At 32.2% G+C, this 25685-nt stretch overlaps 3 protein-coding genes across 3 annotated transcripts; all 3 read left to right on the top strand.

Annotated features, from left to right (window-relative positions):
• Positions 1-2004: 2004 nt before the first annotated feature.
• On the top strand, positions 2005-4940 carry LOC118037373 (uncharacterized). Its single transcript, XM_073404755.1, has 2 exons — positions 2005-3513; positions 4655-4940. The coding sequence occupies exon 1, from the start codon at positions 2500-2502 to the stop codon at positions 3262-3264; it is 765 nt and encodes a 254-aa protein (XP_073260856.1). The 5' UTR covers positions 2005-2499; the 3' UTR covers positions 3265-3513; positions 4655-4940.
• Positions 4109-17949, top strand: LOC118037315 (AP-3 complex subunit delta). The gene is made up of 2 exons (XM_035043254.2): positions 4109-4147; positions 14774-17949. The coding sequence occupies exons 1-2, from the start codon at positions 4109-4111 to the stop codon at positions 17678-17680; spliced, it is 2946 nt and encodes a 981-aa protein (XP_034899145.2). The 3' UTR covers positions 17681-17949.
• Positions 17950-21381: 3432 nt separating this feature from the next.
• On the top strand, positions 21382-23775 carry LOC118037374 (glycosyltransferase BC10). The gene is made up of 2 exons (XM_035043341.2): positions 21382-22353; positions 22833-23775. The coding sequence occupies exons 1-2, from the start codon at positions 21766-21768 to the stop codon at positions 23466-23468; spliced, it is 1224 nt and encodes a 407-aa protein (XP_034899232.1). The 5' UTR covers positions 21382-21765; the 3' UTR covers positions 23469-23775.
• The last annotated feature ends 1910 nt before the right edge of the window (positions 23776-25685 follow it).

Here is a 25685-nt window from a genome sequence, read left to right as displayed (position 1 = left end):
TATAAAATAGTCATCTATGACGCTCCTTTTGTGTTTAAAAATGCTCAACTCGATTCATTAATTTGAAGCCAATCTACGTATCCACCTATTGCTCGCATAATCTCCATTTTCTTAATCACCAACTAATCAGCACGTAATCATATCAATCACACGACGGATAGAGCCAAGAGTTTGAAACGATCAACTTACAAAAATTGAAATATGGTATCAAGATTGACAGAAATCGGAAATTAATAAAACCACCTTTTCATGATTGGCAAATATCAACTCCTACCATATGATATGATCATTTAACATGAATCATTCCACTTGATATTAAGTTAAATGGTTGGGTGGTCAGTTGTGTCGTCTCCTGATGCAACAAATGACCTCAATCATTCAAGGACTTAATTAGAACAATTAATATTATTTTTTCTTCATCATTTAATAAAAAAATAAAAAAATCTTGAGAGGTATAATTCAATTTTTTAGAGGTTACTAGTTTAAGTTTTATAAATCTCAGGATCACTAAAAATTTACATAGTTGTTAATTTCAAAACTCATTAAATTAATTAAAATACGTTTAAGCTGATGTAAACATCTACGTTAATTAAAAAAAAAAAAAAAGAAAAAAAAGGCAGGGAGCAAGAGCAGCAGGCCTGCAGCTGGTTGAAGACCTAGAACAACCTACCGCATAGATTAAATTCCTTGAGCAATGAGTGAAGAAAAAAAGAAAGAAAAAGAAGGAATGAATTGTTCAAATCTTGCGAAGGAGAGTTTTTCTTCCTCCTTTAAAAAGCAGAAATATAAGAACATGAAGGAAACAGTAAAATCTCTTAAAAGAACAAATGAAGCTTTCGGTGGTTGGAATGTTAGCCCAAAAGTCAATTATATGGTGAGAGGGTTAACACTTCAGCCCTAGCTCATCCCTCTTAACAAATGTTCACTCCATCTCCAACTCTACATGGGGGAAAAAGAAAGAAGGCAAGATAAAAAAGGATGGCCTCGCTGTCTCTTTCTTTTTATCAAAAACCTATTGTGAAATAAAATATTTAAAAATGAAATTAAAAAAATAATAAACTTCAAACAAAATTTAAATCAAACAAATATAAATCAAAGTAATAAAAAATAAATTTAAATTAAATACAAACTAAAGGACATAATTGATTTTTTGAAGGCTCGGTGTGAATACCAAAACCAAGAGAGAGAGAAAAAAGAGAAGATAAAAAAACCCATTGTCAGTGGACCACGATGAATTTGACCACACTCGTCACTTCATCAACTAAGCAATTACTAGACGGGTCGGATGACATGATGGTTGACTGTTTTTTCACACAAAAAATCTCCCATGCGTTGCTAGAAAGGCGTGGAGGGTGATCTCTCGTTTGCACTTTTAATTTATTAATTAATATTTTAATATATTAAGTTACAAAACAGTTTCTAAGGATATTTAACAATTACAAAAAAATAATATTACAAAGATGAAAACCACCTTCTAATCTAGGTTTAAAATATTTTATTTTGAGCATAAATTTGTCATTTTACTGTATTATAAGTATAAAATGACTAAAATACCACACTCTTCAAGTTCAATAATTTTTAACGGATAAGGGTATGCATTCTATTTTACCGTGTAAAGAAAATAAAAAAGATAAAATAACCCCAAACAAAAAATCTATATATTTTTTTTGCTTTTAAGAGCAATAAAATCCTTTTATTGTGAAAAAAAAGTAATAATCAAACCAACTAAATTGCATCCAATGAATTTTCTAATGACCATTGAATTTCCTGGAAATGAAGATCTTGCCCATAAAAGCTATGCAATTATTTTGTGTAGAGAAGTGAAAAAAACAATTCACTGCTAATCCATAGTAAATCATCTCACATGGCACAATACATTACTGATCTCTTTTAGTTTTTTTTTTTTTTGTATCTAATTTTCCTTTGCCTCAGATTGAAGGAAAACCAGTCTCTATCTCATGTGGCTTGGCTTCATTTACTCATATCTAATGCTTTCACCAAATGTTCCACAAAAAATATCATTTGTTTTTTGTTCTCTTATTACTCTCCTCCTCTTGTTTCTCTCGCCATCTCTCTCTCTCTCTCTCTCATTTCTTTTCTGTAACCAGTAACAAAACAGCTTTCCTCTGCAGTCTGCTCTGCTCCATTTCAGATGAAAACAGAACATGCTTCCTTTGAGTTTTCCTAGAATCACTTACATTCTCAGACCTTCAATAAAGCTGCAGTGATCTCTTGTCTTGTTCTCTCTATCCTTTCTTTGGAACTCTGACTTCCCAAGTCTGAATAATATCTGCTGTCTATGTTCATCCTCAAATCCTCTTCTCATAGCCATAATCTTTGAATCTTTTTTCCACCCTTTTTTCTCACCTCTTATAAAATCTGTTCTCTTTCTTTAATTTATTTCTCTGGCATCCACTATTTGCTCCTAAAATCACTCTCTCTTTGATTCCGCTGTCTTTTATATGCTAGCAAGAATCTTCTCAAACCGTGATCACCAGTATGTGCTCAGAAACAAGCCCTCGAATATCTTTCTCTAATGATCTTGTCCAAGAAAATGACAGAGAAACTGAGCAAGTGTCAAGAAGGGACACTAGATTACTGGACTCAAATTCTGATTTTGAGTTCAGTATTTGCAGCAATTTTGGCCATGAATCTTCTCCGGCAGACGATCTTTTCGCAGATGGCATGATCCTGCCAGTTCGAATTCAAGAAAGAATTACTGCCTCTAAGGAAATATACAGACATGAATCGCCACGAAGAGCTTCACTCCCTCCTCTTCCATGTCCTTCTACAAATGAGAATTTAACTAAAGATAACATGAGAGAGTTACTGGTTGTGAATTCTGACCAGTTTGAGGAAAAGCCCCAGTCCAAGTCTTTCTGGGGATTCAAGAGAAGCAATAGTCTCAATTATGATATCAAGAGAAGCCTATGCTCATTAACACTTTTGTCACGAAGCAACTCAACAGGTTCTGTGCCAAATTCAAAGAGAACAACATTGAAGGACACGCACAAGAGCAATTCACAGAAGCAACAATCAACTGCCATGGCAAAGTCAGCATCATCATCATCTTCTTCGGTGTCTAGTTTAGTGTATTCATTACCACAGAAGCCTCCATTGAAGAAGAGTGGATCTTATGGTAAGATAAGTCCAGTCTTGAATGTTCCACCTCCTTACATTTATAAAGGAGCTGCAAATCTCCTTGGCCTGGGATCCTTTTTGCGCAATGGAAAGGAAAAGAAGATCAGAAAGTGCTCATTTTGATCCTTTAACCAATGAAATGATCTTATTTTCAAAATTATAATTTTGTGGGTTCTTGTGGTTTTTGCTGATCCAAGCCATGTAATATTTTCTTGGAAGCTAGCAAGGAGAAATTGTAGAGGTTAGGAATTAAGAGAGCTAATTAAGTGACTTGTATATAATAATGCCAATAAGGGATTAGGAGGGTTAGAAGGAGGATGTTCAGTGATCATGCATATCAACATGTCACAAACTTAGGAGACAGAAGAACAGGTAACCTTCTTTCATGGCTTGTCATATTCTGTTTTATCTTTTTTTGGTTTCTCTTACTAGAGGGGGGGTGAGATTCCCTCCCTTATTGTTTATTCAAAGTCATCTTCTTCCTTTTTTCTATTGGTAAGGTTGTGTTTTGTTTTCTTCCCGTGGGAGGAAGGACAAAGGCCATGTCTCAAGGATTGGCTTGAAAAACCAGACACTAATCTATAACATGACTTTAAACTTTTCTGATATTTTTTTGTTTGCATTAGCTTCATAGCTCCATATGGAAATTTCCCTATAAGTGCGATGAAGTTGAAAAAACCCTATTCCTTCCATGCTTAGTTAGTTTCATGTAGTAGTGATTAGAGTTCTCTAATTGCCATCAGTTCCTTATTTCTCAAGGAACACCATTCACAAAGAAACAAAACCTCCCCGTTTGAATTAAGTGAATCTTATTTTATAAGCATGTCTTGTGCCATGTAACACATCTTGAATGATAGCATATATGTTAAGATAGCATGAAGGGCATTATGTTATGTTCCAAATTAACCTAAGGCTTGGTAATTCTATCAAGATTTCCCCATAACCATACCACCTCAGGAGCTCAAATATGGTTCTGAAGGACCAACTCTGCATCAGTAATGGCATGGTATGTGTGATTTATAGCACCTAATTCCCTGCTTTCCATCAAAGTAATAGTTAGGAGTGCGACATTTCAAGCTTTTCCTCTGATGGCAGACTCCCTATCAACATTGGAATCCCACATCTCAATTCTGTGTAGTCCGAAATCAAATCATTCTTGTGATAAAAACAAAATGTAATGAAAGCACTTTCCCTGTGTTCGCCTAGAATATTCACTACTCTTGCTAAGAATAATTTAAACTTCAAGTAGGGAGTTGTAACCCTAATACATGAAAGAAATATAGATGGCGATTAGACGTAAGTGGGGACTATCAATAATTCCATGGGAGGGAGGGGCTTCATGTTAGCTTCCTTCAGGGTTGTTGAGAATTATGAAGTAGATGAGGATAAGAAGATAAAAAATCGTTTTTCATGGTTCTCCTTGTTTCCAATTCATTCAAAATATGATTCTCACATGAGAAATATGATTCCCCTCCTTGATTTCCACCCACCCTTTTTCTCCTGAAATTTTCAGATGAAGATTCGTCTACGGTGGCTTCTCCTGGTTTATGAAATATGTCAAAGCATAACCAAGCTGGTCAATTTGGATGTCATAACGCAGGCTTGGAGAGTGATTTTGGGGGGCAGTGCTGGACAACTAAAAGCATCTTTAAGGATCAGATATATTTTGATATGATTTATCCATTTTAGAATCACTGATTTTGTTTCTCCTTTCTGTCTCTGGTATTCATTTATATGGTAATACTTCATAAAGGGAGTTCCTCACAAGAACAAAACGAAACAATCAGTGTTCTTCCGGACTTTCTGATCGCCAAAAACCTTGCCGTGAAGATTGAAATAAAATATTTCTGTGATACAAAATTCTTAGCTACTGAATATCAAAAGATACAAAGTAGAGGGAAATCTAAACATTGAATGGACATTAATGGCTAGGCTGTTTGTTGCAACCAATAAAAGGGTCAGCTTTTCATCTTTGTTTTCCATTTTTCTTCAATCTGATTGAGCAGAGTGTTCTCAGTTCACATTCCTTTTCTTCTGTAGAATGCCTCTCAACATGCATTGCTTACATCACTATCGATAAACAAAAATGGTAAATTTACCAGAGCTGCTCATAAAGCTAATGCAAATTGTGCAGTGGCGATGTAGCAGCTTCAATTGTTGGAATTAATTTTGAATTCAAAGTGTTAATTTTTTATTAACATGGGTGTTTGAGTCAGCTTGTGTGCACTTCGACTAATCCCACAGGGCCTAAAGTTAATGACCATATAAGCCTTCAGTGGTTCTAAAATTTATCAGACTTGAACTGATTATCTTTAGGAAACAAACCTAGAACTTAACCAATTGAATTACACCTCTTTATTTTACTTTTTTTAGTTGTCTGTAGAAATATTAAAAATGAGTTTATCTTTTACTTTAAAACTTGGTTAAAAATTTCTCAAGTTAAAAAAATTAATTAATCCAGAAACAAAACGTGTTAAATTAAATAAAAAAATTAATTAATATGAGAAGACTGAAATTGGATGGGAAAAAAAAAAAGATATAGTACAAATTAATTAAGAAGGAAAAGTAGTAGGAACAAATGGGATACATAAGACACATGGGATCAATGTGCAAATAATAAAAATTTTGGACTATAAATACCCTTGTTCTCTCTTGTAGATGATGACTTGATTGGAGGAAGAGAGGGTGAGAACTGCTTGATTTTCTCTTCTTGTTTCTTGATATATCCTTAAAAAAAAAGGGGCAAAATTCGAGTGAGTAAGGGATAGATAAGTGATTAAAAGAGGTGATTGGGTGGTTTGGTAGGTTCTTTTGAAAATAAATTGAGAGTTAGGGTCTTGGGGGATTGAAGAGAAGAAAATAAAAAGTGAAGGAAACTTGATTTTCTTGTATTTATCACTTGATTCATCATCCAATTAAGATAAGAGACTCACTCAAAAGATTAATTTGAATGATTTTGTGATATGTTGAAGAATTGAGAGTTAGTGTTATGTGAGAATTGAATTGAATTGAATTATGTTTAAAAGTATGCAACTGAAATACCCGAGAACTTAATAATAGATTAATGGTGAAGAATTAAAAGAGAATTTTTACCCTCGTCATGGACAAGAAATTCGGCAAACGTTATGTAAAAGGAACTGGATTTGGTTAATTTAAGTGGCATGTAAAATTGTGAAGAGTTGTGTTGATTAGAGGTAATTTTTTTTTAAAAAAATTATGAGTTATTTAGGGACATTATGCATGGTAACAATTTGAAAATTTTGATGAGATTGAATTCGGAACTTGAAATATGTATGGAAAATGAAACTAACCTTGGATGAATGATAAATGATATATTATTTTTACCGGTATAGGAGAGGCCATAAGACTTACTTAGCAGCAAGGAATCATTTTACGCGCCCATATATTGAATAGGTGCTCGACATCTTAAAACTAAAATATAATCTAAAATGTAATTATAATTTTCTTTGAATAAATCTTGATTTTATTTGGAAAATGTTAAATTATTAGAGAAGCTAAATACCTTAATTAATAGGACTAGTGTCGTAGTTAATGGGCTATTGGAGAAATTAGTTATCCTTATTAATATGACTAGTGCCCTGGTTAATGAGTTATTGAAAAAACTAGTTATTCTGACTGATATGACTAGTGTCTTGGTTAATAAGTTATTGAAAAAGCTAGTTATTCTGATTAACAAGATTAGTGGTCTAGTTATTAAGCAATGGAAGAAACCAATTAAATTGGTAATTTAACAAATGCCTATTTGAGCTAGAGAGGACATTAATATGTTCTTAAAATTATTTTGATTTGTTAGGTTAAGAGTAAAATAAGAAATTAACTGTTTACAAATTGATATAGTAAATATATAGAAGAGATAATAATAAAAAATCATTGTGTATTAAATTGATTGTATTTGGTATTAAATAAATTTTCAGGTACCTCACAATATCTTACCGAGTAGTAGATCATGTATTTGTATTTGTTTTTCTTCAAATCTAATGATGTAATGGAAGAAAAGAATATTTTGCTTTGTAATGTAATTTTGTATCAAAAAATATATGTATATCTAAATTAAATATAAGTGATGTATTTAAAGTAATTTTTTTTGTAAGCATGTCTATAATTATGTTGTATTTCTTTTTTTAGATTTACCTTTACTTTAAAATGAATGTGTATCTTGTTTCACGGTGCAACTAATTTAATTATCATAATATTTATTGAATAAAACAATACTTGATTTATTTGAGTGAATAGTGAAGAAAAAGGAGAAGCTGTTCTTGTGGTTGGCTTTAATTTAAATAAGAAAGTTCCAGATGGTGAGACAATGTTGAATTTGTGATTTGTTGGCTGAGAAAGTTGTTGAGTTGATAACTTGGTATGAAGAATTTAGAGGAAACTTTGCTGGATTTTCAGTAGAATATATAAAAAAAATCTTGTACTTTCAATGATAACAAAATTTGTATACATGAAATGTTGTGCAATTAAATTGAGGTTGTTACAATCGGTATCAAAGTCCTGATCTATGTTTAGGAGTTGAAACAAAAATTTGATGATTGTTGTATCATATCTGGATGGTTCATACAATAAAATCTACGATAATAAATCCCTCTCCAACTCGGGGACGGGTTCATCATTCAGGTTATGATGAGAGGTAGGGGAGGATTCCCTATAAGATAATATCTCTCATATGCCACCGATAACTCATCAGTCAAGAATAAGAGAATCATCTAGACTCTAGGATGATACTGATTCGAGGCAGATTGAAGTGTCACAATCTATAGGGTTAGGCCCACAAAGACAAAAATTTGTATCCCTACCAATAGTAACAACACCTACATGAACCCCTGCATTGCATACTGACCTTGCATTCATAGCCCTGATAATGATGGTATCGGATTGAGGCGATGCCCAATGCACTAGCCCTGACAGCTCTAGTAGCTTCGATAGTGTAGGCATCACCAGTATTTTCAACACCTGTAAATAATATGGTCATATTGGTACGAATTGTTAAGAGTATAAGAGAGCTGGTGATGATAATCTTATGGTTACATGGTTACACAACTTACAACAAGATTAACAATGAATCCTAGAGAGTCAAAACAGGTTTGATAGGAGTGTGACACAATAGAAACTTGTCCCAAGGTACCAATATTATTGGAATAAGAACCCTCACCTTATGAATACCAATTCACGAACAAGAAGTATAAGAAAGACACCACGAAGCTAGTTAATCTTTCATAATTCAATTTATTTCATTAAAGAACCAAAAAATATAGGAATCTCTCTCACACAAGATGAATAAATTTAGCAACAATAGTATTATCAAGCCTTTATATTTTATCCTTACAAAGACTATTTATACTTTTGAATAAAAAAAACACTAAAGGATCTACCCTTAAGGACTAAACTGGCCCACTTAAAAAACTAACAAAAAACCTATACTAATAAATCTGAATGTATAGACCCAAACAAGCCTTGAACCTTAAGCTAATTAATCAAACCCAAGCCTAATATGAACTAAGCCTATTAGAAAAAACAAGAGATAAAACCCATAAGAATAAATTATCTTTGTTTTTGTGAGAGGACAAGAAGAAAATAAAATAAAATAAATCTAAAACAAGGGCCTTATATAGAGCCTTGTTGCCGCCACTATTGTCCTTAAGAACAAGGAAAACTTGCCGCCTCTTACTTCCTTATTTTGGAGGAGAAGTTGCTACCATTTTGTTTCCTCTTCAAGCATGAACTCCTTTAAATAACCTTATATAATCTTCATTTTGAATAAAAAAAAATCCTATAAAATAAAGAAAAAAACAACAAAAGAATCTCAAGTCTCTTTGAAGCCACATTCATTTAATAATGGATATGGAATCCTTGCAAACTATAGATAACAGTTGTTGTCATAAATGTCTTATTATTTGACATGGAATCCTTGTAGAATAGGTAAGTCAATAGCTGCCACACATGCTTTAAGAAGCATTAAGAAATCCTTATATTGAATGGAATCTATAATGTACAAGGAAACAATATTTCTATAATTTTCGCTCATTCCTGATAGATTTCAGTCATGATCTCAAACATGTCGTTCTCTCTTGTCCAAATGAATTAGTAGACCTACTATCACTGGAAATGTATGAGTGTTTAATTCCAGCTTAATTTAAACTTGGTAGAATTTCTTATGTAGCTTTAGATATAGTCCAAACAGTAGACAAAGGTCCAAATAGATAAATTTGACAAGATTCATCTAGTACCTTTGATCCTATGAAAGAATCTCTTAAAATTTGAATCTAACCTTACTTATATCGTATCATTCACTCTCTCATCAAGATGATTCATTCTTAAATCATGAATAATTATAATGAAAAATTATTTAGCCTCTTATTGAAGCATTTGAAGTTCTTTTCTTACTCGCTCTTGCCTTTAACAACACTATATAAGAATAATAGCTGATAATAATTTCAAATATGCACGTTTTACTAACCACTTCCATACATATTTTTGCATTGTAACCACATTTTTACATTGTCGTATTACCATTTTAACTTCACTTTTATTTTTCAATCTCAATTGGTCTTTATAAACCTATTTAAGTAACAATAATACAAGTGTGTGTGTCCTTTCATCCTTCTTAAGAGAATACCTATTTTTAAACCTATCATGTTTGGCTTCCTATCAAATTGCTAAGGTTTCCCCAATAAGTTGTAACTTGCATGCATTGGAACTACATCACATAAAACCTTATCAATATACTTTCCAATAAAAAATAGAACCAAGACTGTTTAGTTACTTTTACCTCACCACAATCATTCAACAATTGCAACTTATAAGGTCTATTATGCTTAATCATACACAAATTCAGTTTACTAACAAGGGTGGTACTAGCTATATTAACACAACTTTCACTATTTATAATCAAACTACACACCTTGTTTTATACAATGGAACACGTATGGAAAATGTTCTCCCTCTAGTTGAAAGTTCCACTCAGGCCAAAACTAACATTCTTTTAGCTCTGATTATGCCCAAACCAATCTCTATTTTCCATGAATGCAAAGTTATAGTCATTATCATCTACTTTTGTGTTTTCATCCACAAAATCAACAAAGTTAATTTTAACATTTCATACAACCTTTTGAATAGGGTTTCCTCATCGATCAACCCTTCTCCTCAATCCAACCATCCTACTATTTTGTTGTCTTATCGAAGCCATCTCATTTTTTAGATCTTTTATCACCTTAGTCAGAAGTGTTTTTTGGGTGAAAGCTTACATTTGAAAGGTGTTTTTGGCTTTTGGTGGCAGACTCAAGATTTTTAGAAATCTTTAACTCTTTAAAAATTTATTAGTAGTAATAAAAATATATCATCACAATTTTTTTTTTCAAACAATTCAAGGCTTTTCACTCAATTGCTCTTAAGTCTTTTACCTCTTGGCTCACCTTCATGTGGTTATTTTGGAACTGAAAATCAATACACCAAAGTCAATGGCTATCGTAACATAATCCAAATATATATAAAGTAACTTAAGAATAACTAAGATATTAAGAATAAGCAAAACAAAACTATGATTATTATTTCACGAGTAACAAAGTAAATTCGTACAAAATATGGATGTTATGAAGACTTGAAATAAACAAAAGCAAAAATTAATGAAAACACTTATTTGACTCAAATAAGAAATAACCCAAATATAACATAAATAAACTAAATAGGTTGAAATAAATAGTAGTAAACATGAGGCAAATCTGACCCATTACCTAATTTTAATCACAAAATTAAAACCTAGACGAAACAATACTGGAACAATCTTAAATTTGATATGCAGTACCCTTATACCTAATAAATAATAGATCTTAATTTATAGATTGTTCTCCATTTCCTAGTTATCAAAAACCCATGTATGATCAATTTGCGATATAATTGAACTCATAATTGAAACCCTAATCAAACGATATAAAGAAGAGCCCAAATTTAGTTTTAAGTGATTTCAAGATGGTTTGATTCAGTTTCTATATTGCTTGTGTTTTCTCAATAGAATTGAAACTTGATTGAATAACATCTTTTTTTTTTTTTTTAACTTTCTATATTACTTATATGTTTAGGAATAATAACAAAACGAAACAACTTTTTTTTTTTTGTACTAAGATGCCGAAAACACAAAGAGAAGAAGTAGATTGAATTACATAACTAAACTTACAAAACACAAAGAAAATAAATTTTTCAAAAAGATATAACCTGATTTAGAAGTCTACTTTAATACTAATTGATAGGAATCTCATGATCACACAACCCAAGAAAAGATTGCCGACAAATCTCGAAAGCCAAAACATGTTTGATATGAGTGTGATACAATGAAAACTTGTCTAAAGGCACTATTGAAATAAGAACCCTAATATAAATCAAGTCAGGTTTGAATTTGATCTTTAAATATTTGCTGACTAGTTTTGTGAGATCAGACATATCTTGTAAACTATATGTCAGAACGAGTTAAAATATTATAGGGAGATACTGGACACATAAAAATATATTTTGATAAATGTTCAGGTTAAATAGAGTTCAAGAGCATATTATTTTAGAGGGTCAAATTTACTAGACAAATCTTGTCAAATTTGCCAAACTAGACCTTTGTGTACTATTTAGGATATATCTGAAGTTACATGTGGAATTTTGATGTGATTCAAATTGTTATGAAAACTAGACATCGCAAGATTTCCAACCATATAAGGTAGTCTCATTAATTTATTCATAAGAGAGAGAATTATGTGTTTTAAATTAGGTCTGAAAATTTTCCAAAAATATACGAAAATTAGAGATTCGGGTTACATGGAGGGATTTTAGCATGGAGACTTTGTTTTTATTACCATTTATTTATTTAATATTGAATAATTATTTTTAATTTTGATTTTTTTTTTGGCCCATTAGACATTGTTTAGGAGTTTATTTTATTATTGAATTTATGTTAGTTAATTATTAGTTTGGACCTATTAGCTTGCAACCAAGATGAAACTCTCTATATGATCTAGGTTATAATAAAATCTAATAGATTTTAATAAAAATATTATTTATATAAATTAAATACAAAAAATATACTAACTTTTTTGTTTCTCATGTCAGATGGCATGAGGCCAACATTTCACTTTAAATGTCACTCACGTCCATGAGTTCTACTAGGATGCGTTGGAAGCACAATAGCCTCACCATGTATGAGTTATAAATTTATTTTATTTTTTTATTTGGGCGTCAATTTTTTAGTTTTGATTTATTTGTAATTTATGCTTTTCATGAATTAATATCAAGGATTTGATATTATTAGTTGCATCTGTATGCTGGGAGGGAGACTTGTGGTTAACAAATGTCTCGTTACATTCTTTTGACATAGTTTAAATGCATTGCCCTGACCGAGTGATGTGGTAGATTGACCCACATCAGCACATTCCAGATCATGTTGACACCATTGAGGAGTCATATACTATCATTCATCAAGGTAGGCAAGAAGGGAATTAGCTGGTGATTCATGCATATTATCTAGATGTTTAAGGTGTTAGGAGAGATAAGATATTTATGCAGTGAAAACCAACCATTGGTAAGGAATTTTTTTATATAACTTTTATTAAATATTGTTAATATTATTATAGATGTAAAGTGCTAATTATTTTTTATTGTATTTATTATATTCATTTATTATTATAGGAGGTTCGGTGAGCAAGATCCACTATCCATAAAAGGCGTTGAGGTGGCACGTGCCATGGCCAGCAATACAATCAATTTATGTCTTATTGGACTTTAAGAGGTTGAGGAGGTTGAGAGTCTTGAAGAGATCTTAACAAAAATGAGATTGTTTTATCGTGAACAAAAGCTTGAAGCAGGTTTGCCATGAGCGTTCATTGCCCATTTACAAGTTGAGGTGATTTTGGTGCAGACCACTATATAGGGGTGACCAAAAAAACTGATTAAACTGAGAAAACTGGAAAAACAGTAACAAAAAAAACCGAATCGTGAAAAAAAACCAATTAAAATTTTGAAAAAACCGACTAGTTCAGTTTCATAAGCCTAAAATCGAAAAAACCAAACCGAGCCAAACTGAAAAAGCCGAGTTAAACCAGAAAAATCGAGCCACATATAAAAAACCAAGCCAAACCAGTTTGAACCGGTTTTTATTAAACCGGCTGGTTTCGGTTTGGTTTCGGGTTTTTTTTTTTTTAAATTTCAGTTTGGTTATATTTTTTTTATAAAAACCAAACCAAACAAAAAATGATCATCCCTGGGTGTTATAGGCTTGTCCTCGTGTTGCATGAGTTTAAGTGATTTTTAAATGTAGTTATGTTATATGCTATATGTTTGAAGAATTATAAATTTAGTTTAAATTTAATAAAGTGTTATGTGAATTTTCATTATGTTTCATTTATAAATTGTGAAGCGTGTTTGATTTTTTTTTTTAATTATGAAATATGTTGTGAAGTTAGTTGGAGATGAATTGTATATTATGTTTGTGTATTGTGATTGTTGATAGATTGATTTTTTGTTGTTGAGAGTTGCGAGTTTGAAAGAAATTGATATTTTCTAAGAGTTATAATTTTCTCATATAACTTACGAGTCGTAAATGTGACATACAGCTCGTGAGTCATGCTTGAGATTGTCAACTTGCTAAATTGTTTTACTTTTTAAAAATATGTTTTTAATTATGGTATTTTTTTACCTATGCTAATATCCAAAGACAATCTAAATGATAGAAATGCCTCAGTGCTTGTTTTGGCAATTTTAATAAAATTTCTTTTTCAAAGTATTTTTTAAATTGTTTTGGCTTTACAAAACATTAAATTAATACTTTTTAATTTAATTTGTTGATATAAAAATTAACAAAATATTTTTTATATATATTTTAATTAAAAAATATTTTTGAAAAGATATTATACAACATTACAAACATAGTAAAGGACTTACCGGAGTAGGAGAACTGGCCAGCAGTTAAGAATTATGATTTAGTTATAAAATATAGTCCCTGTAATTTAATGAAACTAATTGGGTAATCCCTCTAGTATCATAATTAAGTAAATAACCCAAATACTATAGATCATTAGATAGTGGGTCCCAATCCTACTAGATCCAATTAGAAGTGATAATTTTTGGTTTGGTTTGGTTTTTATAAAAAAAATAACCAAATCAATTTAAAAAAAAACCAAAACTGAACCGGTTCAAACTGACTAGTTTTGGTTCGGTTATTTTAGAATAAAAACTGGTTCAAACTAGTTTGATTTGGTTTTTTTTTATTTGGTTTTTTTTTTAATTTAGTTCGATTTTTTTGATTTTAAACTTATAAAATTAAAATCAAATCGATCAGTTTTTTAAAAATTCTAATTAATTTAAGAGGAAATTTTCAAGGGATTAATTTTTTTTAATTATTTTGTTTTTAATTTTTTTAATTTAATTGATTTTTTCTTGTTTCTTTGCTCCCTGATCCAACTTCCTCCCGCCAATTTCACTTCTCCCAAAAAGAACACCAAATTTTTGTTGTTTTGTTTCCCCTAAAACACCATCAGACAAAACCAAAACAAAAAACCAAAAAAATCCCTCCTTATTCAATATAATCATGCTTTCATGCAATCCATAAATCAAAACCCATCTCTAATTCTCCACAAAGCTTTTCAATGGCATCTCCTTCTTATGGACACCGCTTTTTCAACGCAGTTTAGATGACATCATCAAAGGTGTTCGCCAACAACAAAGTAGTACTGAATCCATTTTCATATCCAAAGTTATTGAAGAAATCCGTCGAGAAATCAAATCCACTGACCTGCAAACCAAATCCACTGCCCTTCAAAAACTCACTTACCTGAATTCAATCCACTTTATTGACATGTCATGGGCATCTTTTCATGCTATTGAATGCATTTCTTCTCCTACTTTCGCTCACAAAAAGATTGGTTATGTAGCGATCTCTCAGTCTTTCAATGAATCCACACCCGTTATTTTGTTGATTAGTAATCAACTAAGGAAGGATCTCAAGAGTAGCAATGAGTTTGAGGTGAGTTTAGCTCTTGATTGCTTATCTAGAATTGGAACTGTTGATTTATGTAGAGACCTTACGTCTGAGGTTTTCACTTTGATGTCTAGCTCTAAAGTTTTTGTTAGAAAGAAAGGTATAGGTGTTGTTTTAAGGCTTTTTGAGAAATACCCAGATGCAGTTAGGGTGTGTTTTAAGAAACTTGTTGAGAGTTTAGAGGGTAGTGATTCGCAAATTGTGTCTGCAGTTGTAGGTGTGTTTTGTGAGCTTGCTTCCAAGGACCCCAGATCGTATCTCCCATTGGCACCTGAGTTTTATAGGATTTTGGTTGATTCGAAGAATAATTGGGTGTTGATTAAGGTGTTAAAGATTTTTGCGAAGTTGGCTCCTTTAGAGCCTAGGTTGGCTAAAAGGATGGTTGAACCAATTTGTGATCATATGAGAAAGACCGGGGCGAAGTCTTTGGTGTTTGAGTGTATTAGGACTGTAGTCACTAGCTTCACTGAGTATGAATCCGCGATGAAGCTTGCAGCTGAAAAAATTCGTGAGTTTTTGATGGAGGATGATCCAAATCTTAAGTATCTTGGACTGCATGCCGTAACTATTATGGCGCCAAAGCATTTGTGGGCAGTTTTGGAGAATAAGGATGTGGTGATCCAGTCTTTGAGTGATGAAGATCCTAATATTAAACTCGAGTCTTTGCATCTAGTTATGGCAATGGCTTCAGAGAGCAATTTAGTGGAAACTTGCAGGGTTTTGGTTAATTATGCGCTCAAATCTGACCCTGAGTTCTGCAATGAAATTCTTGGTTCAATTTTATCAACATGCTGCCGGAACGTTTATGATGTTATAATTGACTTTGATTGGTATGTGTCACTTCTTGGGGAAATGTCAAGGATTCCAAATTGCCAGAAGGGGGAAGAAATTGAGAATCAGCTAATTGATATAGGTATGAGAGTCAAGGATGTTAGGCCAGAGCTTGTCCGTGTTGGCCGTGACTTGCTGATTGATCCAGCACTACTTGGCAATCCTTTTCTGCATCGGCTGTTATCTGCTGCTGCTTGGGTGTGTGGGGAATATGTAGAGTTCTCGAGGAACCCAGTTGAACTTATGGAGGCATTGCTACAGCCTCGTACTAGTCTCCTGCCTTCGTCAATAAGAACAGTTTACATGCAGTCTGCTTTTAAAGTCTTAATCTTTTGTATACGCTCTTACTTTTTGCAAAAGGAAGATATGACCTCAGAAGTTTCAGATTTGGCTTCTAAAAGGGAATGCTCAGAAAGTTCTGATTTAGCAACAGGCAAAGCTCTTGTCCAAAGTGATCAGGATGAAGGGTTCAATCCAAGGGAATCAAACCAATCATATGAAGATCCTTCTGTTGTAGATACTGGGGTTGGACAGACATCTACACCCGCATTCATGGAGGAAAAAAGTTTCATGCATGAATCTATTGTTAACCTGTTAAACTTGATGGAATTGGTGTTGGGTCCATTATCAGGCAGCCTTGATGTTGAAATACAGGAGAGAGCATGGAATGTGCTTGGATTTATTGAGTTGGTACGACAAGAATTTTCTAATCCATTGATTCGAAAGGAAGCAAATTTGGAGAGGGAAAAAGTTATTGCTTCCAGAGTTGTTGAATGGGTGCATGATGCCTTCTCTGAGGAGCTTGGTCCGGTCTCCGTAACTGCCCAGGATAGAGTCCTTATACCAGATGAACTAGTGCTTAAGGAGAATCTCACTGACTTGGAAGCAATTTGTGGAGGAGTAGAATTACCTTCACCTGGTTCCTTTTCTTTTACAAGTCCATATTATGGAGAAAGTGCTGGTTTTTCCGTCTCTAACCTCCAAGGTGAAGAAGATTCAGAACCATCAACAGAGTCCACTTCCTTGATTACAGAACACCGAAAGCGGCATGGGTTGTATTATCTCCCTTCAGAAAAGAATAAAATTCTTGCAAATGATTACCCCCCTGCCAATGACCCTAGTTCTGGCATTAACACGAATGATGACACTGAAGATTTAGTTAAGCTTGCAGACCAATCACTAGTCTCCAAGAGAAAGCCAAACCATGCAAAACCTAGGCCTGTGGTGGTGAAGTTGGAAGGAGGAGATGCAGCACCTGTCGTTTCCAAGAAACCAGAGCTGAAGGATGATTTACTTTCTGGCGCCATTCGTGATATACTTTTAGGTAATGAAGCCAAAGCTGCCTCATCACAAAGTAATCCATATGATAAGTCATCCAGTAAGAGAAAAGGGAAGGCGAAACTTGTTATTCTACCTGATTCAAAAGAAAATCTAGCTGTCGGTGAACAGCCCAATCATGAAAATCCAAGTTCAAGGCGAAGCCAACACCGGGGTCATGGTAAAGAGAAAAGCAGAAAAAGTCGAGGGAAGAAGAATGGGGATGGAAGGGAAGATGATGGGGAGAAAGAAAGAGAGAAGACTAGAGATCACCATGGGAGACACAAAAGTCGACAAAGAGCTGATGCACCTATAAATGTGGTTGCACAAACACCGGATATTCCTGATTACCTTTTATAGAATTAAATGTTCGGATCAGTGCTTCTGTTAGTGACTGCTGAAGAGGAGTTGTTTGACTTCGTCCGTCCCATGTATTCAACCATCTTGAATGCTAAGTTTGGTTTCATTTTTTGGGTGTAGATCAGATATATTCATTTTTTGGTTGGATTTGTGGCCTTTTTAGTTTTTCTTGGTAATTCCGGGATTGCTTTTACATGCAAGACACTGTCAAAATGTAAATTGAAATGTTCAATTTGAGTTTGGCGAGAGAGACAGAGAGAGATTGCTTATATCCCTACAACAGCATTCGGTGTTAGCGTCTCATCTACCTTTTACTCTTGAATTTTGATTCTGAGCTTTGCATTGAATGGGAATTTATAAATCTGATCGTTCTGTGAATACTTGCTGAGTGATCATGAGTAACATTCAAGTCAGGTGAGTGTCTTCGGGTAGAGCTTGGCTTGATTTATCTGCTCCTTGCGATTCTTATCTGGTAATCCCACTAATTTGTGAGATGAAAACCATGGGCTCGCAGCAACTATTTAGATTTACCAGTAAATGATGGTATGCGCTGAATATTTAACATCTTTAATACTCCTTGCATGATTGTTCCAGTCTGCCATAAATGCCTTCAACATGTTTTGATTGAAGTACCATCTGCTTCAAAATTCGAAGTTTATATGTTTTTGATACGGAATTGTCTCTTGGATTGAAGAAAAAGAGTTTATTGATAACAAAGTTATATGCAATTAATCTTACAAGTATAAATTACAATGAGATTAATTAATTTTTCAAAGAATTTATAAGTTTATTGAAGAATTTAATATGAAAATCACTCAACAAAAATAAAGCATAAATATACAACAACTTTAGGATTGTGTTTATTTTCTGGAAAGCGATTTCTAAGGAAATCACTTTTCAAACTTTTCTATGTTTTGTTTGTCATTAAAAAGTTGATTAATAAAAAACATTTTCCAGTCAAAAATTTTTTTTTGCTTGATTTCCAGAAAAGTGTTTTCCTTTTATTTTTGGTGGAAAATATTTTCTGGAAGTTTTGAAAAAATTAGAAATGTCATAATATTTGTTGATTATATCAAATTCGGTCCTCAAACTTTTGATTGCATATATATTTTGTTTTGAATATTTATTTTTTTAATTTCATCCATTAGAATTTAATTTTATATTAACTTTGATTCTCATTTTTATAATTGTTATTTGCTTTTCTCTTATCATTTTTTAATTGAAATTTTTTATCTATCAAATTTGATCCTCATTTTTTTTTATTGTTACTTATTTTATTTGAAATAATTTATGAAATGTTAATTATTATTATTTTAATTTCTTCATCTTTCAATTTTTATTTTTATTTTTTAGATTTGATCTCTATTATTTTGATTATTATTTATTTATTTGAGATAATTTATGAAATTATATATATTTTTCAATTTCTTTCTCATTTAACTTTTTAATTTGTAAGATTTGTTCCTTATTATTTTAATAAATTTGAAAAAAATAAAACATTAATAAGTTATTTTCCAGCTCATTTTTTATGATATAACCAAACACTGGAAAATGTTTTCCAAACTTATTTTTCATTACACTACTAAACATCAGAAAATAATTTAATTTCCTGTAATTCACTTTTCAAAAAAAAAAAAAAAACTACTTTTCAGCAAACAAATAGGGTCTAGATAAAATCTCATTATTAGATAAAATTTCATCAACCTCAAAATAATATTTAACAATTGATTTATATTGTAAAAAAACTAACTATAATTTGACTTAATAGATCTAAACTTGATAAGTAAATCTTAACACATTAGTAGCTTAACTTCAAATGAATGTTTTTTTTTTTCGTCTTGATGAATTAAAAAGTCTACCATATATCACTAGAAAGATGTGGATAGGATATCTACTTTTCATTGCATCTGGAATCATATTAAAATTCATTTTGTAGCTCCAATTATGATCAAATTAGTAGCGAAAGGTCAAAGTTGATATATTTAAATCTTTTTATTTTAATTTTTCTATAATATCCAGATGCTTCCCTACAAGCCCTTATTGAATATTAATAAAATTAATTAAGATTTGTTCTTTATTTTTTAATATTCTCTCGAAATTTACCTTAATCTATGTATCTTTTTTTTTTTTATTATTATTATTATTAATGATCTTCTTGAATCTATTTGCTGGATCCAATAAAACCTATAATAAATTTCTTGATATTGAAGCTAGTACACCATCAGTTTGATTATAGAGTTTTGGAACTCCTATAAAGTGTTACTAGTGGGGTTTCTTTTATTTCAAATTAAATTTGTGGGTTTCCGATCCAGCTCCTAGAAGAGAGGGAGGAGTTCGTGATATTTCATGGATCCTGATTCCTGTGATTTATGTGAGCTGTCCTTGGAAACGAAAACTATGTTACTCTAAGCATGTATTTATTGCAATTGTTTTATTCATCTACTTGCTGAAGTTTGGCATTTTTACTTGTGTGTTTTTTAAGCAATAATAAGTCTATAAACTTCAAATATTTTCACTTAGAATCATTGCAGATCCCAATAATAGGAACTGAGCAAGTCTGTAAGAATGACACTTAAACATCCTCTTCATATGAAATGAGCAAGTTTTGTACGATGATGTGATCTTGCTTCAAGTATTCTAAAAAAGAAACCTTCTCTTGAAGGTATCTCCTCAAGTATGGTTTTTGTGCAACCTGGTTCTAATCTCTATAAATTAGGGTTTAATCTACCATAGTTTCTGATGAGTCTCAGAATTGTTTTTTTAAAACACTAATTTATCTGTTTCCATCTAATTTTTAGCAAGAACTCATTTTCCATCACTTCTAATAATCTACTGTTTATTTGGGAATGTGGTTTCTCTTGAAGATCTGGGAAGGTTTTTTATGTTCTTCTGCAAATATAAAGTGGGTAAGCGTGGAACCAAGGATTGAAAGCAGAGAGTCAGAAAGGTCAGCAAATTTGGGCCAGAAATCTTCGCAGATGGGAACAGACAGCATTGGGAGGCAATCCCCTTTATGAATTGAAGTTTCTTTTTTCCTTCATTGGGCCAGAAATAAGCTCTTTAATAATTCCATCGGCTTCCTCTAAAGGAACTCGATTTGTTTGTCAATGTTTCATGGGTTGAGTGTTGTTCGATTCTCAACATCTTCCCTGAAGTTGCGTTTACTCGTCCTGTCTCAGTTTATCATAAATAAAAACCTAGTCTTTCTGGTCCAAGCACAACTTGTAACGATGTTAATAACTTAGAGATTCAGTTTGGTATTCTGTTTAAAGTTTTCATATTTATTTAAAAATACTTTTGAATTGCATGCTATTAGAAAAATAACCAACCCATGAGCTGCCAAATTTGTAGTCTTCGGAAATGATATGTAAAAAAACAAAAAGGAGTAACTTCTCTTCTCAAGAAATCATTCTGTCTCCAGTAACATGGCTTAAAAAAAGGGTTCCAAAACAACACACAGCTGTAATTTAGTGGAGCTTGGTTCTTTAAGCAAACCAATCTCCATTATGATCAAATTAATGCACTCGTAAACATCGTCAACTGGTCAATGGAAGAATAATGAGAAGAGTGGTAAGCAAGGGTCAACCTTTTTAGGCGTGTCCTAAATGTCAAACTCTATCCAAGACCAAGACCAGCAGGATAGAGATGAATAAGCCTGGTGCCAAATTGCCAAATTTAAAGCCATTTGGAGATTGACTTTAGGTTCACAATTTTCTCAAATTCATGGGTTCACAACTTTGATCATTGTATCCTTGCATCAAGCTTTAATGAAAGCGATGGGCTAATATGTGCTGTAGCTGCAGGGTCTTTACCAAGAGTGCTGCGCATATTTTTGAAGCTTACAGATTCACCAACGGCTGTCGAGTTTTAAATTTCTTTGCTTTTTTGGTGGTGAATCTAAGCTCAATGTTCTTTGAAGTGTTTGAGTAAAACTAAAGAACTTTCATAGGACCATAACAAATGCACGTCGTCCTAACTTTCGCTTCAAGTCTTTCAAGTCCTAGCGTCTATTGGACTATTTTAACTTGTGTTCTTGCTATCCTCTCCATTCTGAGACAACTCTCTTCTCTAGGAGCGTGAAGGAAATGGGAAAAGAGCAGCAACGATCATCATCAATTGCCAAAGTTATTAATTCCCATTTACAGTTAAGCCATGTCTTCCATTTTCTTTTCTTTGTTTTCGGTTTGTCCCTTGGAATCACTATCAGTTCATATTTGAAATGCTTCTTCGATTCACATGCTACCATGTTCTCTCTGACACTACCGCCACCGCCACAAGTACCACCACCACAAGTAGCCCCACCACCACCACCACAAGTACTACTGCTACAACCACCACCACCACCACCATTAATAAAACCATTTCCACCACCAGCATCGCTACCAACCCTTTTACCCGATGTTAGGCCACCGCTTGTGCACATAATGGATGATGACGAGTTGTTTTCTCGAGCATCAATGATACGAGGGAGTCAAAATTTTCAACGTGATCAACAAGTCCGTAAAGTTGCTTTTATGTTCTTGACCAAGGGACCTATACCTTTGGCTCCTTTGTGGGAGAAGTTCTTTAGAGGCCATGAAGGGCTTTATACTATATATGTTCACCATCACCCCTCTTACAATGATTCAGTGCCTGAGGGTTCTGTTTTCCATGGAAGAAGAATTCCAAGCAAGGTGAGTCTTTTCCATCCTCTTGCTGATTTCTATGTGTGCATGTAAATAATAACCAGAAAACAGGAAAGTAAAAGTGTTGACATGGTAGAATTATCAGTTTTCAAAATTGTTTCTCAAATTGAATAGCGTAGAAAAATATCTGAATGTGTAGGTACAGGATAATCCCAAATTTGTATTTCTAATCCTAAAGAAATGGGACGAAAGGAAAGCTAACTAGATGAAGCAGCAGGCTGAAAAATTACTGAAACCTGTTTATTGATTTTCCTGAAATGAATTCTCTTGCATATAGCCTAAGCACACCACAACAAAACTTTAGGATAGTTTACTCAATATGGTCTATGAATTATACCTTCAAGTTATGTGATACAGCAGCCACACTTGTATTATTGCAAGTGCAAGCTGATATATAATTCGAAATCAATTAGATCTTCTATGATGAAAAAACCTTTTTCTGATTCTTTTCCCGTTATATATCTCAGCCTGTGGAATGGGGAAGACCGTCGATGATCGACGCAGAGAGGCGTCTACTAGCCAATGCCCTTCTCGATGCATCTAACGAGAGATTTGTGTTGCTCTCAGAAACATGCATCCCTATATTCAACTTCACAACAGTATATAACTACCTTGTTAATGCCAACGAAAGCTTCATAGGGTCATATGATGATCCAAGAAAGGTAGGGCGTGGCAGGTACAATCCGAAAATGTTCCCTGCAATCACCATTTCCGATTGGCGCAAGGGGTCTCAATGGTTCGAGGTACATCGGAAACTCGCCGTTGAAATCATATCCGATACCAAGTATTATCGCATCTTCAGCGAGCATTGTAGCCCTCCATGTTACATGGATGAACATTATATTCCTACGTTAGTGAATATTCGTTGCCCAGAACAGAATTCGAATAGGAGCATTACCTGGGTTGATTGGTCCAAGGCAGGTCCGCATCCCGGAAGGTTTGTGAAGCAAGATATTTCTGATGAGTTCTTGGATCGCATAAGGTTTGGTGAAAACTGCACTTATAATGGCAATGCTTCTTCACCGTGTTTTCTGTTTGCTAGGAAGTTCGTACCAGGCACTCTGCAGCCATTGTTGCAGCTTGCACCTACATTACTACATTGAAGATTACTCTCCGGTTATGGCATTGATGAATATGATTTTAACCTTTCTTTTGAGTCATTTGTCAAGTGGTGACATTTTTTTATTTTGTATGACCGATTAATTTGGTACTTGAGAATGACTAATTAAAGATTACTTGGATCAGAAATTTGTTCCAGACCATGACTTTTTTTTGTTATTGTTTTAGACAGAGACTCTGTCTTTTGTAATATGATATAAGGGGTCACCTCAGTTCCTGCAGGGTGCGAACAAGACTTGATACTTGACAAAGTAACATGCATACTTAATTAACATAGCGATTTCTTTTACATTCTAAGTCTTTTAACAACTGTACTTAACCATTTGTTTAAGATATTTTGTATATAATTTTTTTATGCGTGTGTTGTTCATAAAGTTGTATCTTTAATCTCTTAACTTATAAAGTTATTATGCTATATTTCAGTATGCATATTACTTTGTTAGATTTATCTTTTATTTTAGTGATGTGAACTTAAAAGATACGAACAAAACTAAAAAAAAGTTAAAATTAGATTAAAAAAAACCTGATTCAATGATTATCTAAATTAAAAATTTATAGTTATTGGATGAAAACCTCCACCAATTATGGAAAAATAAAGATAAATAAATCCTTAAATCTTCAATTTTTTAGTAATATCAAGTTATGGAAAAAACTAATTGTAAATTTCTTTTCCTCTTCTTAAACTTTTTTTTTTTAACAGTTGCCTCAATTCAATAATTAATAAACAAGAACAAAAAAAACAAATTCTTGAAATAAAACATGAACTGATATGAAAAATTTAAAGATAGATAAAACATGATTTTAGAGATAAACCCTGATACTAACATATGCAAATTTAGAGAGTAAGAACTCTAAAATCCATAATCAAGATTAAATACAACCCAAGAAAGCTAAAATTAGATTGAAAAGAACTTAACCTAATGATTACATAAACCAATAAATTATATTTACTGGATGAAAACCCAAAACCATTAATTATAAAGAATCAATAATTAAAATATAAGGATGAATGTCACAAAGAATAAATTTTTGACAAGTTCTGAAAAGTTTAATGAAGAATCAAGAGAAGCAACCTTCCACACATAATATTCTATCTGAAATCAAAATACCAAAAAGTCTAAATAAAATACCATATTATTGTTTATATAATTAAATATCCTAAACAAGGATAGAAAAATAATAATAATATATTTCCATATAAAATAGAAAAAGATCCTAAATCAATGAGGAAAATTTTATAAATCTTGAATAGAAACTTCCAAGATTTATCACAAAAACTTTCTAATATGTCTTACTAGTATTAAATTTTAACCTTATATGAAATAATAGCCTTAGAATTTTTTGGAAAAACTTCATTTTGATTCATCAATCAAATCAGAAATTATATCCATTAATATAAAATTTCATGTTATGAAAATAAGTCCAATCTACATGCCTCAAGCTCAAAACTAATTACCTCTTTATTTCCTTAAAGTTTATTTTTTATTGTAATCTTGAAACTTGATTTTAATATTTTGAATTAGCCCATTGAAATACCTTTTTAAATTTTTTTGATCTTTGACCTTTGAAAATTGATCCAATTGACACCTCTAATTGATTTTTTGGTGGTACTTGTTAATTATCACTTTATAAGTTTTAAAATTAAAGATACAACTTTATGAAAAACATATGCATAAAAAAACATATGCAAAATATCTTAAACATATTGTTTAGTATGCTTGTTAAAATACTTAAAATGTAAAAGAAATGTATATTACATTGCTATTAAGGTTTAAATCTTTTAACTTTATGGCTTTTTTACTCGTTATTTAGTGTAAATGAATTGATTAAAATCGATCTCTCAAGATTTTAACGATACTATCTTGACTAGTTGTCCTATTAATCAAATTCCATGAACTAGGAAATCATATTAAAAAAATACTTCTATGAAAATTTTTAACATAAGCTTTAGAATGACTAAGAATAATATAATAGAAAATGTTGAAAAAAACCAAAAAAGAGGAAGGGAAAAAAGTTACTTTTTTTTTTTTTACAAAATATGTTATCTTCAATCATTTTTTATACTGGTTTTTTGAACCAAAATTGATACATACTAGAATTAATTCTCATCATTTTTCTTTAATTACCCATCATAAAAAAATAAAGATCTGACAATTTTTTGCTTAAAAACAATATTTTTTTAAAATATAAATTGTTCCGGA

Source organism: Populus alba, chromosome 15, assembly GCF_005239225.2.
Source record: "Populus alba chromosome 15, ASM523922v2, whole genome shotgun sequence".
Taxonomy (NCBI): domain Eukaryota; kingdom Viridiplantae; phylum Streptophyta; class Magnoliopsida; order Malpighiales; family Salicaceae; genus Populus; species Populus alba.
This window is presented reverse-complemented; position numbering and strand designations above follow the sequence as displayed.